Source organism: Dasypus novemcinctus, chromosome 7 (assembly GCF_030445035.2).
Source record: "Dasypus novemcinctus isolate mDasNov1 chromosome 7, mDasNov1.1.hap2, whole genome shotgun sequence".
Classification (NCBI taxonomy): domain Eukaryota; kingdom Metazoa; phylum Chordata; class Mammalia; order Cingulata; family Dasypodidae; genus Dasypus; species Dasypus novemcinctus.
The window spans coordinates 6,434,894-6,450,568 of record NC_080679.1 but is presented as its reverse complement, the minus strand read 5'-3'; the positions used below and the strand labels follow the sequence as shown (position 1 = coordinate 6,450,568).

General features: G+C 47.6%; 1 protein-coding gene across 6 annotated transcripts in view; it reads right to left on the bottom strand.

The window, feature by feature from the left end:
• Positions 1-3,168: 3,168 nt before the first annotated feature.
• The window catches only part of COL6A3 (collagen type VI alpha 3 chain), an 84,752-nt gene continuing 72,245 nt past the window's right edge, over positions 3,169-15,675 (bottom strand). For all 6 annotated transcript variants that reach the window (XM_058299841.2, XM_058299842.2, XM_058299843.2 and 3 more), the window contains 4 exons: positions 14,401-14,664; positions 13,243-13,338; positions 5,164-5,328; positions 3,169-3,957 (listed from right to left, as the gene is read on the bottom strand). In XM_058299841.2, coding sequence (XP_058155824.1) covers positions 3,911-3,957; positions 5,164-5,328; positions 13,243-13,338; positions 14,401-14,664 — 572 coding nt within the window. In that variant the 3' untranslated portion in view covers positions 3,169-3,910. The remainder of the gene's footprint in view (positions 3,958-5,163; positions 5,329-13,242; positions 13,339-14,400; positions 14,665-15,675) is intronic.

Below are 15,675 nucleotides of genomic sequence, written 5' to 3'. Positions count from 1 at the left end.
AAAGGAGAGTGGGCAGAGAGGGTCCTGTCTGGAGCAGGTGGAAGCGAACCCCCCGTGACGGGCCCCACCACTGCCATATCTGTGGTCAGCTCTGTTGCTGCCCCACCCATACACCTTGGAACTGGCCCCTTCCCTGTGCTCCAGAAACTTCCACAAGTGCTCTTTGTGCCTTTGCAGAAGGCTTTCTCCCATGCCTCCAAAAGGCACCTTGCCCATGTGCCTGCAAACTAGAAGAACCAGGGAATTAGTGCACCCAGCACCCCAGGGAAGTTGGTGAATAAGCACCCTCTCCCTTGCACCTCTGCTGGGGTACTCCTGCAGCATGTGTGCTTGGGTGGCTCCCCAAGATCGCCTGTGGGGTTAAGCTTCAGGCGACCCCAGGGGTAGCTGACCGCACACCCCTTAACTGCTCTTCCTCCCCTGTCTCACTTCCCCAGCTCAGCTGCTCAGTGATTTCCTTTCCCTTCAAATCAGCTCCTTGCACTCAAACCCTTAGCCTTTGGGGCTGCTTCTGGGGGAACCCAAAATGACAGCAGGGGTTGATGCCTGTTTTAGGTGCATTGCGATACCTCAGCAGGGGAGCTCATCGGGTTCAGCCGCCCACCATCGGGTTTGGCTCAGAGCTCACCACTCTCCAAACTGCCAGACGCTGCTGTTGGCACCACTGACCCTGTTTCCCCAGAGAGTCACAGCTCAGGGCACACTACACGGAGCGCCCCACAGTCATGCCGATGTAGGAGGGGATGCTGGGGGAGGGGAGGTGGCACTCGAGGGCATGCAGAGTTTGTGAAAAAGAGGCCATCCTCTTCCTTCACCCTCCATGGGGAAGGAAAGGAGCTCGCTTCCCCATGGGCGCTGGAGGGTGTGCTCAGGGGGCTCCCTTCCCTGAAGCCGAGGCCCTAAGAGAAGCACTCAGAGTTGGGGGTTTCTGAATCATTCCTTCATACCACCCCCACACCAGGAGCCCAGCTCTCGACTGGAAGCGGCCTGGCCGCTGGGTCTGCAGAGGAGCCCTGGCTGAGCTGGAAGAGGGAGGCCGGCCAGTGTGGCAAAGGCACGTGGGTTTCCTGTGGACTCACTGACCCCCCGGAGGGGTCACTTGCACTCTACCCCAAGAGGGTGGTCCGCTGGAGGAAGGGGCCTAGCACCGAGGGTCTGGGGAGGGTGGGCTCCCACCAGGGGGTACAGGAGGGGACAGAGGCTTACCTGACCCGGACTGGCTAAGCTGGGTGCCCCCAGGCTCCTCCTGAAAACAGATCTGTGCCCCACAAGAGAGTCCACTTGGGGACACCTGGTACAGATGGGGAGCACAGGCAGGTCCAGGTGAGTCAGCAGAGCCAGTGGACAGGGAGCTCACCTTGCCGTGGGAGGCCAGGAAGGAGCTCCCACCATTGCCCCACAGGCCTGGAGAATCAAGAGGGAGATGCAGGAGGGCCGGCCAGCCCTTCTCACCCAAGCTCCCCCAGACCAGAGCTGGGGGGCCCTGACCCACGTTCTCAAATGACGGGACTCAGCCTTAACGTGCAATGGGTGCTTTAAGAATCCAGGGTGACTAGGAAGTGATGGCAGTACGCCAAGGTCTCTTCAGGGAGCTGTGACCTAGCAGCTAGTGGTGGAGCAACATAGCAGCGTTGGAACCAGGTATTGGGAACGTGGAGACTGTCATGTTTCATATCCACCCCCTCCTAAACCAGGGATGCCCCCCTCCTTAGACCACCACAAGCAGGTTCCCGTTCCAAGGAGAGGAACTTGGTGCAAACACACACAGCCTGAGAGGACGTGGGCAGGCTCATGCATATGCAAAGGGCCTGAGAGGATGTGGGCAGGCTCACGCGTGTGCAAAGGGCCTGAGAGGACGTGGGCAGGCTCATGCATATGCAAAGGGCCTGAGAGGATGTGGGCAGGCTCACGCATGTGCAAAGGGGCTGATGCTGTGGGGCTGGAGAACTTGGAGAACATTCCAGAATGTACATCTCCCACTCAGGACAAAAGGCCATTTGTGGACATTACTGAGCTCTTCTGGGCCCACTAGGTTGGCCTGGGAGTCAGCATGGCCAGGGGGCAGAAGGACCCTGCTGGAAGGAAGGGTGGTTTGCCACACCGCTCACCAGAACAGCAATGGAGAGAGGCTGGCCAGGGCCTTCTGACTGTGGGAGTCGAGGCAGTCCAGGGGCGGCCGGGGGGTGAGAGCTGGTGAGGCGGCCCCAGGGCTTCGTGCCTCCCCTGCAGGCCCCTCCTGGTCTCAGAGAGATGCAGGGAAATGCAGACCCCCAATGTCCTGGACTGTGAAGCCCTGAGTCTTTACCCAGATTCCAGCAAATTCCCAGCAGGACCCCTCTGCACACACCAGCCTTCCACGCGGACAGAGCTCAGAGCTCGGGTCTCTCACCAGCTTCTCCAGAGCGGGACACTCTTGGAGAATCCTGAGAAGTTAGAAATTTCCCTGAAGAATCTGGGCAACCACGGTCTTTGTATCCCATGGTGGCCCCTCATCTCCCGTGTCTAAGCACACACTCTCTCCCCCGCTCTCCCTCCCAACGGGTCACCAGACAAGCACACCCCCTGTTCTCCCAGAAGGCACTTCTGCACACGCCTGGGGCCCCATAGCTCCACCATGAGCGCTTGGCTGGGTGGCTGCAGCTTGACAAATTCAGGCTCCTTCCTAAGCGGAATTCGGTTGCCAACTAAATACGTATTCTTTTGTTTTTCATGCTATTTCCAAAGACAGGAACAGAAGGTCCTTCAGGAAAAGCAAAGCTCTGGAATCTTGGAGACACCAGGAAAAGGCGGACACCTGGGGTCCTGGGGAAACAGCATCTCGGTTCTCAGCCGCGGTGGGTGGGGCAGAGAGGACCCCGGAGAGAGAGTCCCTTAGAGGAGGACAGGCGGGGAGGCCGAGTCCTGCGCCACCCGGACCGGGGGGCGTTCACCCTGGTTCTTAATCCAGGAGGTCTCTCGCGGTCCCCTTGGCACCTCTGGGAGCGGGAGCACCTGTGGGCTGAACCCCCCGGGCTAAGGGGTGCTCTTCGAGGAGCTCTCTCGTCCTCCTCCCTGGACACAAAAGGTGGGGCACCCCGACCCTGGGCCTCGACCAAGCCCAACGTCCCTGGCCCAGGGGTGACGCCAACAGCCCTGACCGTGGGAACCGGTCAATAATACAAAACCCACAACACTTTCAATATACTTTATTAAAAAGTTTCTTTGTATAAATTTCCTAAAAATTTTAAAATTAAAATTAAACACCACCCCCCCACACACAAAATAAAAACACACATTAGAGGAATGCCAAAAATATTCGCTTTTGCGGCTTTTTAAAAGTTCTTTAATTAAGGCATTGGTCCCAACAGTGCACATAGATTAAGGGATTTTGCTTCCTTCTAACTAGGTCATTTGTAACAAGCTATAAAAGCAGAAACTTAGCTCAAAGGCTAATCAAAGAAATTGCGAAAATAAAAACGTTGGACTCTTACGTATCCATCCTACACAGGCTTTTCATCTAGCGCCATGCTTAACTAAGAAGGGAAAAAGTGACCCAGGCTAAAGCATAGAGAGTAGCTGTGAAATTTGGGGTCATTTTCCAGACCTTCCATTTGCCTGAAACAGGCATAGCATGAAACTCCAGAGGGAATTTGAATTTATAGAAATGTTCACATAAACACGGGCAGTGGAAAACGGTTACACCACGCTCAAAGTATACAATGCAACTGCCCACAGAGGAAGAGCACTGGATCCACAGACACTTTTAGCACCATATTGATAGGTCATGCCGCAGGGGGTTATCCCGAGTTCGAGTGTCAGTCAAAGCAGGAAACAGTACAGTGCAAGGGAATGCACGCCGGGGCTTCTGCACAGATGGGCTGCAAAGGGCTGACTCCTTCTGGAAGAGGTATGTGCGGCTGCTCGGCCGGGCTTAGGTCTCTATTGCATTGATGACTCCAGGTTTGACAACAACTGAGCCTAGTGGGGGGTGGGCAGGGCAGGGGCAGGAAGAGAAGGGGAGAGGAAAAGCCACATTACCCACCAACCGAGAAGGGCCCTATGGGTGCACCATGAGAGGCACCACACCACCTCTGGGTTTCCTGGCCAATCTCATTTTTGCTCGGGCACCTTCAGTGGTTTCCCGTGGCCTGTGTGGCTCGGCACTGGAGGCTCTCGTGCAACGAGCCCGTTCCTTCACCAGGTACCCTCTCCTGGGTGTTTAGGCAAGCTGGACTTGCCATATTCTGCTACCAGCCTAGACTCTGTGCCAAGTCGTTTGTACTTTCTTAGCAATCGAGTTGGCCAATATAATAATAGAGATATTGATTGGGTCCCAGGACCAGCATTATTATTTATAAGAAGCAAAATTATTTAAAGATGAATACAGGGTGGTTCTTTACCATTAGTGTTATCTAAAATTGTTCATTATATTATTTTCCTAATAATCATATTTGGCACAATGTTTTGCGAATAACAGACTTCACAACATTTCCCAAGAGTGACAGGTGGTTGGCCATGTATTTCTTCATCAGCAAAAATAAAAGTATACAAATATGTTTTCAGAAAACCTACTGATAATTCAAAAAATTAATTTTATGTGCTTCTTTTTTTAGATTTATTTTTTATTTATTTCTCTCCCTCCCCCCCCCCCCCCCCCCCGTCCCCAGTTGTCTGCTCTCTGTGTCCATTCACTGTGTGTTCTTCTGTGTCTGCTTCTATCCTTATCAGTGGCACCGGGAATCTGTGTTTCTTTTTTTGTTGCGTCATCTTATTGTGTCAGCTCTCTGTGTGTGTGGCACCATTCCTGGGCAGGCTGCACTTTCTTTCGCGTTGGGCGGCTCTCCTTACGGGGCGCACTCCTTGCGCACGGGGCTCCCCTACACGGGGACACCCTGTGTGGCAGGGCACTCCTTGTGCACATCAGCACTGCGCATGGGCCAGCTCCACACAGGTCAAGGAGGCCCGGGGTTTGAACTGTGGACCTCCCATGTGGTAGGCGGATGCCCTATCCATTGGGCCAAGTCCGCTTTCCTTTATGTGCTCCTTTGAGCAGATTCCTTATCTGAGAATACAGTTTAACTTCTGCATAGAATAACCATAACCATCTTAATATCTTTAAAAGGTGAATTAGTGACCCAGATCTCTTAACTGCAAAAGTCTTAACACAAAAGAAGGACCACTTACCAGAAATGCAAACCTGTTCACATTCTTCCTCTGAATTAAATCTGTTTTTGTTTCCATTACAGCCTCCATACCAGAATCTTGCACAGCTTTTGGTAACTGGGTCATAGTACCACTTCACCACAAAGTCTCCGCAAGTTCCTTCGTCTTTTCCTAGCTTACATATATCTTTAATAACAAGGGAGAAAAGAACATGAATAGGAACCTGCACGTTCCTCTGTTTCCAGGGTTAGGGGCTGATGTGGCGATCACAGCGCTGTTGTGGAGAGAAAAGAGAGAGGGTTTCGAGGTGGGGCGCTCTCTCAGCCTCCCTCCACTTCCGTTTCCTCACCATCCAGTGGACATAGTAACCTTACGGCTTTGTGAGGAATAGCACAGCCGTAACGATGAAGGACTTCATCAGCGGCCGACGGGAACGCCAACGTTAGCAGTCGTTATTGAACTGGGTTTTCCCCTTCTCCAGTCATGGGGCCAATGACATTCTGATTGCTAAATCTCCAGAGAAGAAACCCAAGTTTAAAATCTTGGAGTTTTCTACACCTTGGCAAAATGGCAACTAAATTCTTTCATAATGTGCTTCAACAATAAGGCTCTGTATAGTCCCAACCAGCCAAGCAGATTGAAAATAAAAGTAAAAGTAGAGAAGAAAAACCCTTTAGGAGTATCTGAACATGTGGAAACATTGAGGTCTGCCAAATTAAACAAGCATGTAAAAAGAAGTGTTAACACTGATATAAAATTCACAAAGGCAAAAATGTCACATAGCAAAGCTCTTTTGAAGAAAGAAGCGCATTCTTTTTCCAGTTAAGGAAGTTGGCGTTTAAATGCACAAGTCTGACGTCTGATGTAGCCCAGCTGCACAGTAAGATCTACAGTCCCCTGTGCCTGGAGAGAAGAGTTTACAGCCACATAGAGTAAGACTTCTGTTTATTCTGTGTATAGAGCTTTCTGGTAAATCCCAGGACATGCTGGGAAGGGGGAACATAGATGCCAACTAGTACCTGAAAGCTGGAAAAACGCAAACCTTCCACCAAAGCTCCCTGGAGCTGATAAAACTCTATGTTTACATGAGGAGGAAACATGCAGAAATCACCCGCCTTCCCCCCAAAAGGGCTGCAGTTTCCATTTGTCTTTCTCTTCATCTACACCAGGTGTTCACACATGCAGACGTGGTGAGCCCCTGCAGCTCAGACTAACGCCAACAAGTCAAAGGAACACCTATGTCTTTGAGGTAAGAACCAAAGAATGGGTCAGCCATGATGGCCAAAACTCAAAGGAGCCAGAGAATTGAGGGCTCAGAATATGTCTACAACACTCCAAGGTTGCTGCAGGCAAGATGTCACCCAAGGTGAAGGAAGGCCAGTGCCCCCACAATTTCATCATCTCCTGGTTGCAGACACTCTCGGAGTTCCAGGCATTACCAAGAGCCTCTGAAAGACCTAAAGAGGACCCAGGGAAGGGAGGACAACTTATGAAAACCATCTTCCTTTCCAATGTGCCAAGAATTGAAGGAGAATGCTGGGCTTTCAAGGAACAGCAGGAAGGACTTGAATGAGGCAAGATCATTTCATCATCAAAACATATTACTGGTTTCCCCAAGCATTTTCCAGTGAGTGCAAGGTGCTGGCTAACTGACTGCCTCGTCCCCTCCTATCCCTCCCAAAGCACTCCCCAAATGGACCATTTTGTTCGATTTTATTTGTTCCAAGTGTACTTCAGTCCTGGCCACCTGTGTTTAGCCACACAGTGCCTACTCTGCGAGCTCTGTTGACCCAGACATGGTGCTTCTGCCCAGATCCCAGGACACCTGGCCTCCCTGCAGGTGGACCTCAGCTCTCCTGATGGACTTCCTTTTCAGGCTGCCCTTTATTTTCACCTTAACTTTCCAGGACAAACAATTGTGCTAGCATTTTATATTCTTTATTCTAGAAGAGTCACTGCTGAGAACCTGCAAAGTTTACTAATGATATAGAGGAGATTGTTACAATGGACTAACAGATGTCCAGTAAACCAAGATAAATATATTAATGAGCATCCCACACTATTCAAAGACAAACACCAGATTCTTCAGTTTTAAGGCATGAAAATGAGAACTTTTGGGTTCTTAAGAGACCTTGTGAATTTTAAACATCATGACATTCTTGATGACTGTGATCCTCCATCTAGCCTGGACTCTCCTCAGCTGCATCTACACATGCTAAAACAACTGTTTTAAGGCCAAGAATAAATCAAACTCTCTTGCAATCCAAAGAGGTGATGGTTGGACCTCATGGACTTTACCTAGGTTTTTCCCAGGAATGAGTCTTTGGACACAACCATGATTCCTGCACTCCCTCTAAAATGAGCTTGCCTCTTCCAGAACGACCCTGGAGAGAGCCTGAGGTCCTCTCTTTGATCAGAGAGGAGTCTTTGGCTGTATATTCATTACATTTCTCCTTCTTACATTAAGAACCTAACAGGAGCCTGAAAGACAGGAGGCATTGAAAATTATCAATAACCTTCCCTGGTTCACTTTTGCCTGGAAGTATAATTAACAAAAATGCAAACACATTTCATTTTAAAAGAGAGACATGAAGTGAGTCTGATTCGGAGAGCCATCTGCACGACACCTGGTAAGCCGTCCCACTGCTGGCCATGGAGCTTCAGAGCATTCAAAGGCAAAAGAGGAAACTAATGCAAGCACAAGGTCTGGAGAGAACCCTGTTCTGGAAATCCCTCGTGTTCCCAGAAGTCACCAGGGCCCATTAGAACCTCCTAAAACAGCAGCAATGGGTTGGAAGGCAACTGAAGAAACATTTCTGTAAGAAAGAAGTGTTTGCGTGCTGGCGTGCACACACCTACATGTAATATCCATGGAAAAGGTGGAGAAGAAGACGTGTGGGGCCAGTGGGGCATCAATGTGGTCAGTGGGGCTCTGTGCTGTTCTGGATGTTCTTGCCTTTTTTTACTTTGAGTTTTCTATACAAACATGACTAAAGCTATCACATTTTCCAAACCAGCAAATTATGGCTGTTAGAGTGCTTCCTTGACTGGAGAAGTGTTTATGCTGCAACTGTAAATATGTTCCTCATCAGTTTAATGGTTTAAACAAGAATGTTTAATGGCCTTCAGACCAGACATTGTTGACACGATATAAAATGCCAAATTTTAAGAGTAGGTGTAATTTGCTTAAATGAAAACTACCTTCCTGCATCTAGGTTTTGATTGGCTCAGAAGGTATCAAGGGAGCTTTTTGTATTTTTCACTTGATTTTAAATGTAGTTGTGGTTAAGTTTTGGGCCCTTGGCTCTTCCAGATCTTGACCAATGAACTTAAAAAAAAAACACTTTTATACTTGGAAAAAAATGTCAAATAGCCTTGAGAATCTTCCTAACCAAAACATTGCAGCCGACATAGATACATTCTCACACAACGATAAACAAACAGCCTTAAAGATGGCTATTTCTCTTTACTCAAGTAGAGCAAATATTTGTAGCTATTTAATTTACCTCAACTTGTGGGGTTAACTCCTGAAATTATTATTAATATAGAGTCAGGGCTTTCCCCCTTACATCATTTTGTGCTAACCAATGGAAGAGATTCACAGTGGAGCAAAGACAACCAAATGCTGCATTTCATCAAGTCAAAGACATCTGGATTTTATGATGCACTACTATTTATGTTCCACTAAGTAAGAAATAAACACTGTCAGTAAACACCAATTGTAAGTCATATCCAATTTCAGATATATTACAATGGGGAAAGCCATGCATCTTAGAATCAATAAAATAAGTACTGTGTTGGTGAATTTATTTCCTTTGGAGATGGCAGCTGCATACGTACCATTGTCCCAGTAATGTCGGCTCACTTAAAGTGACATGGGCCATTCGACAGATTCTAGAATGAGTGAAAAAAAATGCTATGCATTTTGTTAACTATGTTGGTTCTTTTGTGCATTCAAACTCTTCTTCAATACATATGGATAAGCCAATAATTTAGGATTTATTGTGTAATACTGCAAAAGGTAAGTTTTCTGAATTAGATTTATCAGTTTTAGCAATAATATGCACAGAAAGTCTCTCCAAGGCTTCTGTAGCTGAAAATGAAGTGGAGAAAGGATGACAAAACCCTACAACTAAAATTAGCAACTACGTACCTCTCCTGAAACCAAATATAGAAACATAGCATGCTGCAAAAATGCCTAAAAGAGTCACTTTTTTAAGGCTTTGGTAACCAATGGAAACATGGTCCCAGTGCTACCAGGTATCATTTAAAGGCAGCAAATGTATCATAGAAAAGCAGCTAGAGTGTGATTCTTTAAGATGCAGCCAAAAGTGGAGTGGGATTTTGGGGTGGGGGGTGAGGCTTTTGTCTTGTTTCATTTTGTTGACAAAAATGTAAGTCTTGATCCTTTGCAACTGCATCATGGAGTATTGCAGAACCTGAAATCCTCAGTGGTTAGTGATGCTTCCCTCCACTTGCTAATGCAATCAGCCTTTTCTCCAAGCTATAGGTCTATGGGCACACACTGTCCCCTTGCAAAATGAGGCAGACCTTGCTTTGGGGACAAAGAATCGCTGAAAACAACTGCCCTTGCCTGTGGGCCTGTGGCAAATGCCTGATGAACAAGTATCTGATCAGGAGAATGCTGAGATGGGCAAACGTTAATATAAGCAAATGAACATGCCAGGGGTCAAACGGATCACCTCCTCTTCCCCTGCTTTAGAGAAGACCAGGACTCAGAAACTTCACATGGCCAGAGTTTGGCCCCCATGTTCCTGCCTAGTCTTAAACACTGGTCACCACATTCTCTAAACTCGAAGAGGTAAACTGGCAAAATCCAGTTCCTGAAGATAAAGTCAACAGCCAGGGAAGCTCGTATTTATGGAGGTAAGAAAGTGAGGAAGGGTATATAACAATACTAGAAAAGGGACACATCTCTGTAAGCAAAAAAACTTGCTTCAAATTAATCCACGATATAGGAAATATAAGGAATTAAAATGCACACTTGGAGATTCCTCCTACTATATAAAAGCTGGTTTTAAAACTTACTTTTGCCTGAATTATCTAGAAAAGACCTCTCTGGAAAAAGATGCATTTTGTGGCCATTGGTATTTGGATGCCAAGTCTAGCTACAACTATTGAGTGAGAATGCAAATACTATATTTCTAAAACATTATTTAACAATGATTAGTTGTTATTCCTTTTTCTGTCTCCAAAAATATAAATATCATTAAAATGTCACCTCACCCTGGGGAAGAAATTCTAAATGACTTAATTATGGGATAGGGAGTAGAAGGGGTAGGCAACATCTTTAATCATGTTTATCCATTTTGAATTCTAAACATTCTAAACTAAATATCCAATTAATTTAATTCAAAAAGCACTCTTACACGTGGCATGTCTATGGGGGTACCGACATGTATTCTTTGTTCAACAAATGCGTTTTAAGCACCTCCTCTGGGCAAAGCACTGCTTTGTTACAGGTGGGTTACAGGGATCGACTATGCAGACCTCGTTCCTAAGAAACCAGGTCGTCATTTACAGTTTCATACTGACTTGTATCACTAAGTGGGCGATACACACAGATACACACACATGTGAAATGGTGAGAGAACTTGCAAGTCCAGGATTGGAGGGTTACATACTAATCAGTATGATAGAGAAAGGTTTAAGTTTCATCTATATCCAACTTTTTGTAGCCTTAGACAAAACATGAGCCCCATTTTCAAAGACTCTTCCCTCTTATCATCTGGCAAGTGGAGTTCTAAATGTGAAAGGTCTGGACCGAAAACATCTTTCCAGTTCTGAAACTTGTGACCCCAATATTCAAAAACAAAACAGCCCAACCGGATTCTTTTTAAAAGATTGGGTTGTTTATGTTAACTCAACACTGTGAATGTATTCCTGTTCCTTCTGGACCACACAGAAGAGAGCCAAAAACATACCCAGATTTTGCTGTCCAACTGGTTTCGCTCTAAGTGATTTTTCTTTCAATGAAGCCGTGAGTTTGTAGAAATTTTACATTTCCCTTGCTCTATTAAGGGTAAATTTAACTCGTGCATGAGAAAGCTCACTTACAGATTTTAGCGACTTTAAAGTTAGGGTTGAATCTTTCCTGACCTACCTTTGGGGACATTCTAGTGTGTTACCTCCTCACTCAGCTGAAGCCCCAGACTGGGGAGACCTGAGGGTGGAAACACAGGAAAGAGCTGGAGTGGTCTAGGCGCCATGGGGCACGAGCAGTGGAGGGATCAAGCTTAACGTGGGAGGCAAGAACTGCTTGTGAGCAGAAACCAGACGGGCGAGACTTCAGTGTTCTCCATCCCCAATCCTGGCTCCACATCCACGTTTTAAAATTTGAGTTGAAAAATCATAACATTGAGTTTTTATAAAATTTTTTTATTCCATCCCTAAGGAGTTACAACTTAATTTCTCAATTTATCATGAATTTCTGAATAGTTCCTATAAATTATATCTAGAATAGATAATTTCCCGGTTTCCTGTCATTCTTTCCACTGGAAAGCCTAGAAGAGCTTGAAATGCCCGTAACTATCTCTATAATGCAATTCTTAAACTCATTTCCAGAAGAAAACTATTTTACACCTTTTTCATGCCTACAAGTGATTCTGTGAGTTGACCTTATTATACATCTATGTTTATAATAGCTTCACAGTCCCTGCATTGACTTGTCGCCTTCTTTACAGGAACTCAGAGGCCATGTGTCGACCTGTGTCACGGCCCACCAAGGGATGGCAGCCATCGACAGAGTCATAAATATATAGATAGACAAACATTTCTATTATACCCTATTTTCAAAGTAAAGTCCATCCATGGAGTGACTTACTCTAGCAATAGAGAACATTTCCTGTAGAAGTGATTAAAAGAATCAAGCAGCCTCTACACTCCAGTAGTCCCAGAGAGATGGAAATGTGGATGCTACAGAATACTTAGAATCACCTAATTTTATTTAAACACAGATGAGATAGGGGGCAGACTCTTCAGAAAGGGTAAGATGTAAGAATAAACATCATTTAAGAACTGGCAGTGGAAAGAATACAATGAGGAAGCTGTGCATGGCAGCTCAAAAATGATGTGCTTTTGCTTCTGACAATGGAATGCATATTGAAAGGGCACATGTGCTTTGAAATCTAGCCTGACACCAAAGCAGCCAGGCAGGCAACAAATGCCTGGATCATAATCAATATAAACATAATAAAGAGATATGCTTTCTTCTTCTTGACTGTGGCCAACGCACACGAAAAATAATGAATATCCCAATAGCTAGTGGAAACTGTTTTGCTTTGGGGTCTATAAAACAATATAACGAAATTCTCATGCAATTTCTATTCTTGACATAAGTACTACCATCTTATGCTGAACACTGTTAAACAAAACATATCGACTATTAAATCACCGGCTTCTCATAGAGGAACACTGGAGCTTGTGTTCCCCTGAACGAAGGACTCCAGCTTTCATGACCATCCAAGTTCCACTGCCCTGGGACCAAGATGAACAAGCCCCAATTCCTGAATCATGTCTGAACTCCCACTGATTTAATCTGAAATGCACACACACTCTCTGTGGATCAGGCACAAAGGATGGCAGAATAACAGATGAAACCAGGAGACAGATGTATGTGGGGAATCAGGGCCGGAACATCCCATGGATCTCGTTCTGGAGTGCATTTGCCAGGTTGCAGTCTGGGTTGGCTGGTGTGCATCAGCAGTTTTTTATTATATTAAATTACTGAGTGAATGAAGCCCTGTGCTTTATAGCATCACAGACCGCAAATCAACTCCAGTCCCAATATGAGACTTGAGGGAGATGACTAATAGGTACAAGAACCGCTGGTCACAGCCCCAAGAGCACCTCCCGGCCCATTTCCCTAAGAGCCTGCAGACAGGCAACAGCAGGTCCCATTTACAACTGGGGACAGGGTGGGCTGCCCAGAGTGGACCTGGGGCTTTCCCCATGGAAGTCGTGGGGGCCTGGGAATCAGAACTCAGTCAGACCACCTAGACTCCAGACCTCAAAGGTCTGACCATTTTTTGGAGATTTCCTTCTAGTGCCATTAACAGACCAAATATTTTCACAGCTCACCTGTTACAGGATCAGTCGAAGGCTTAGAGTTCACCATTAGATTGATGGCTGAACCAGAAGCTGACCTTGGTTGTGGAGGCAGAGGCTGGGTTTTCTCTGTAAAAGAAAAATATTTGCAACTAGTGTTTAGATCAGAAACAGATGGACTTAAGAACCCTGAGCAATTGATGCAAGCTCCGCTTTCCTGATAAATGTCTTACCTAAGGCCATTGCAGCAGACACCTCAGAAGTCTCTACCTGTACTATTTATAGGTAGAGGCTCCGACTTGGAGCTGACTGCTAATAAACAGAGAAGCTCTCTGAACAAAATCCTCTCGTCTCCAACATAGCTTCTACTGCTGCCATCCCAATAACTAGAGCGCTGGCTCGGCTGGCTGGCTTGCACTCACATCTCTCTGGCATAATCCATGGTGTCTGAGGGGCTTCCTTCCACTCAAGCCACGTGCCTTGATCTGAGTCGCACTGGCAGGGAGAGCAGGCTGTGAGCCTCCCCTCCACATCCCAGGAGCAGTGGGGTCAAGGGAAATGGAAAGGCAAAACCCAGAAGCTCTTACACAGAGGAGAGGAGAGGGGCCAGGAAAGGCTGTGAGGGACCCCCAGAACAGGCCTCCAGGAAGCAGGGGCGCTGGGGGGAGAGGACAAGGACAGGGAAGAGAGCAGAAGACAGGCCAGGGCCTGGGGGCACCGGGGCTGGGAAGCCCACCTCCCCTTCTGCAGGGGCCTTGGAGGCTGGGTCCTGGCAGTGAGACTTCCTGGACTCCTTGGTTGCTCCCCCGAGAAGGCGGGGCCCCTTGGTGGGTCTGGTCTTTTGCTCTCTAAACATGGAAATGTGCTTCTGAACCTCGGAAGCGGCGCTGGGCAGAGAGCTCCAGCCAGCTCAGGCGGACTGATTTCCCCAGGTGCTGGAGGGCAAGGGGCTGCACCTCCCTCCACAGAGCCCCCCAGGACCTCAAGGTCAGGGCAGGTTTTCAGCCGGCATCACGTTTTCCATTCTGGGGATTTATAAGGTAGGGCACAACCAAAGCATGGAGGAATTTGTCTAAATCTTGTTGCTACCTCTGAATAGATTCAGTAGATAAGAACTCTTCCCTTAGGCTCCATTTGATGTTCAGGCTAGAAAGCAGAAGCCGGCTCTTGGTCAACCATCTCCGTACTCACGTGTACTGAAGCTTCCTTGGTAGGTGGCCCTGACTTGGGATTTCAGGTAGCAGATGACCGCCACGTGGTACGTCTGCCCGGAGAGCAGCCCTCCGATGACGCGGTCGGTGCCCGTAAGGTTCTGCTTCAGAACCAGGGACTGGTCATGGGCGGAGGAGACGGTGAGATGGTAGAAATAAGGTCCAGGGGGCTCGGGTCTCGCCCAGTGGAGCTTGGCGCTGTTCTCTGTGACGTCAGTCACCTGTACCTCTCGGGGTACCCTCACTGCGGACAAATCAAAGCAGTCAGGAGAACTGATCAAAAATACAATTCTGAGCGACTACAATGCATAGGCAAGAGCTAAGAGCTGCACAACGTCAGCGCACAGATGTTCTGAAATTTAGATGGGCCACACCTGTGTCTCCTGAGAGGTAGGGTTCTTGTAATTTAGCAGCCTACATGAAACAGGAAATTCATGCAATTAAAAATCTGATTATTCATCATCAAGGTCCATATACCATATCTGTCCCATTGAAAATTCCTTCTATTGAGGAAATGCTCAGCAAACGTCAGGCCTGAAGGTAAGTGCTGCATTCAAAAAGCACCCCATCATCCAAGATGTGCCGAGTATTTAAGAACATGGCATGAAATTATTCTCAAGGAACCTCTGATCTCTCTTTGAACTAGAAAGACATTTTCTGTCTTTTCACAAGCATGTACATCTGCCTTCACCTTTCCATACGCTTTGCGATCCTCTTCAATACCTCCTAACATCTTTAAGGGGAAAATAAAGGAGTAGCTTCTGGTGCATAACACCCACCGTCCCCTCTGATCTAGCTCAGCCTGGAGGACGTCCTCCTCGGGGTCAGTGCTAGGACTTAGTCCTGAGAGGGGCCGATCCACCAGGTGCTGGCCCTTCCCTTTGCCACCCCGAGCCCCCAGCTGTTGCCTCAGCACACGTGGCGGGGCCTCTTCTCTGCGGGTGGCATGCTTCAGCGTCTGCGGTCACGCGGGACACCAGCCGGCTCTGCTAGAGGCAGCCTCTCGCGGAGGCAGATTTGGCTCCAGAACCCGGGAATGGCAACACTGCCCTGCCGCGGCATCAGCCACCCGCTGGCTTCCCCTTCTGTCCTCTCTCACTCCCTAGATGGGACCTCAAAACCTGCTTCGACTTAGAACCTCATCCCTTTGGCTTAAGACAATGGGTTTCCCAGCTCAGACAGAGGAGGCACCCCCACGCACGCCCCAAGGCTGGGGCCGGGGCAACAGGTGGAGAAAGGAGCTGCCCAGGGGCCG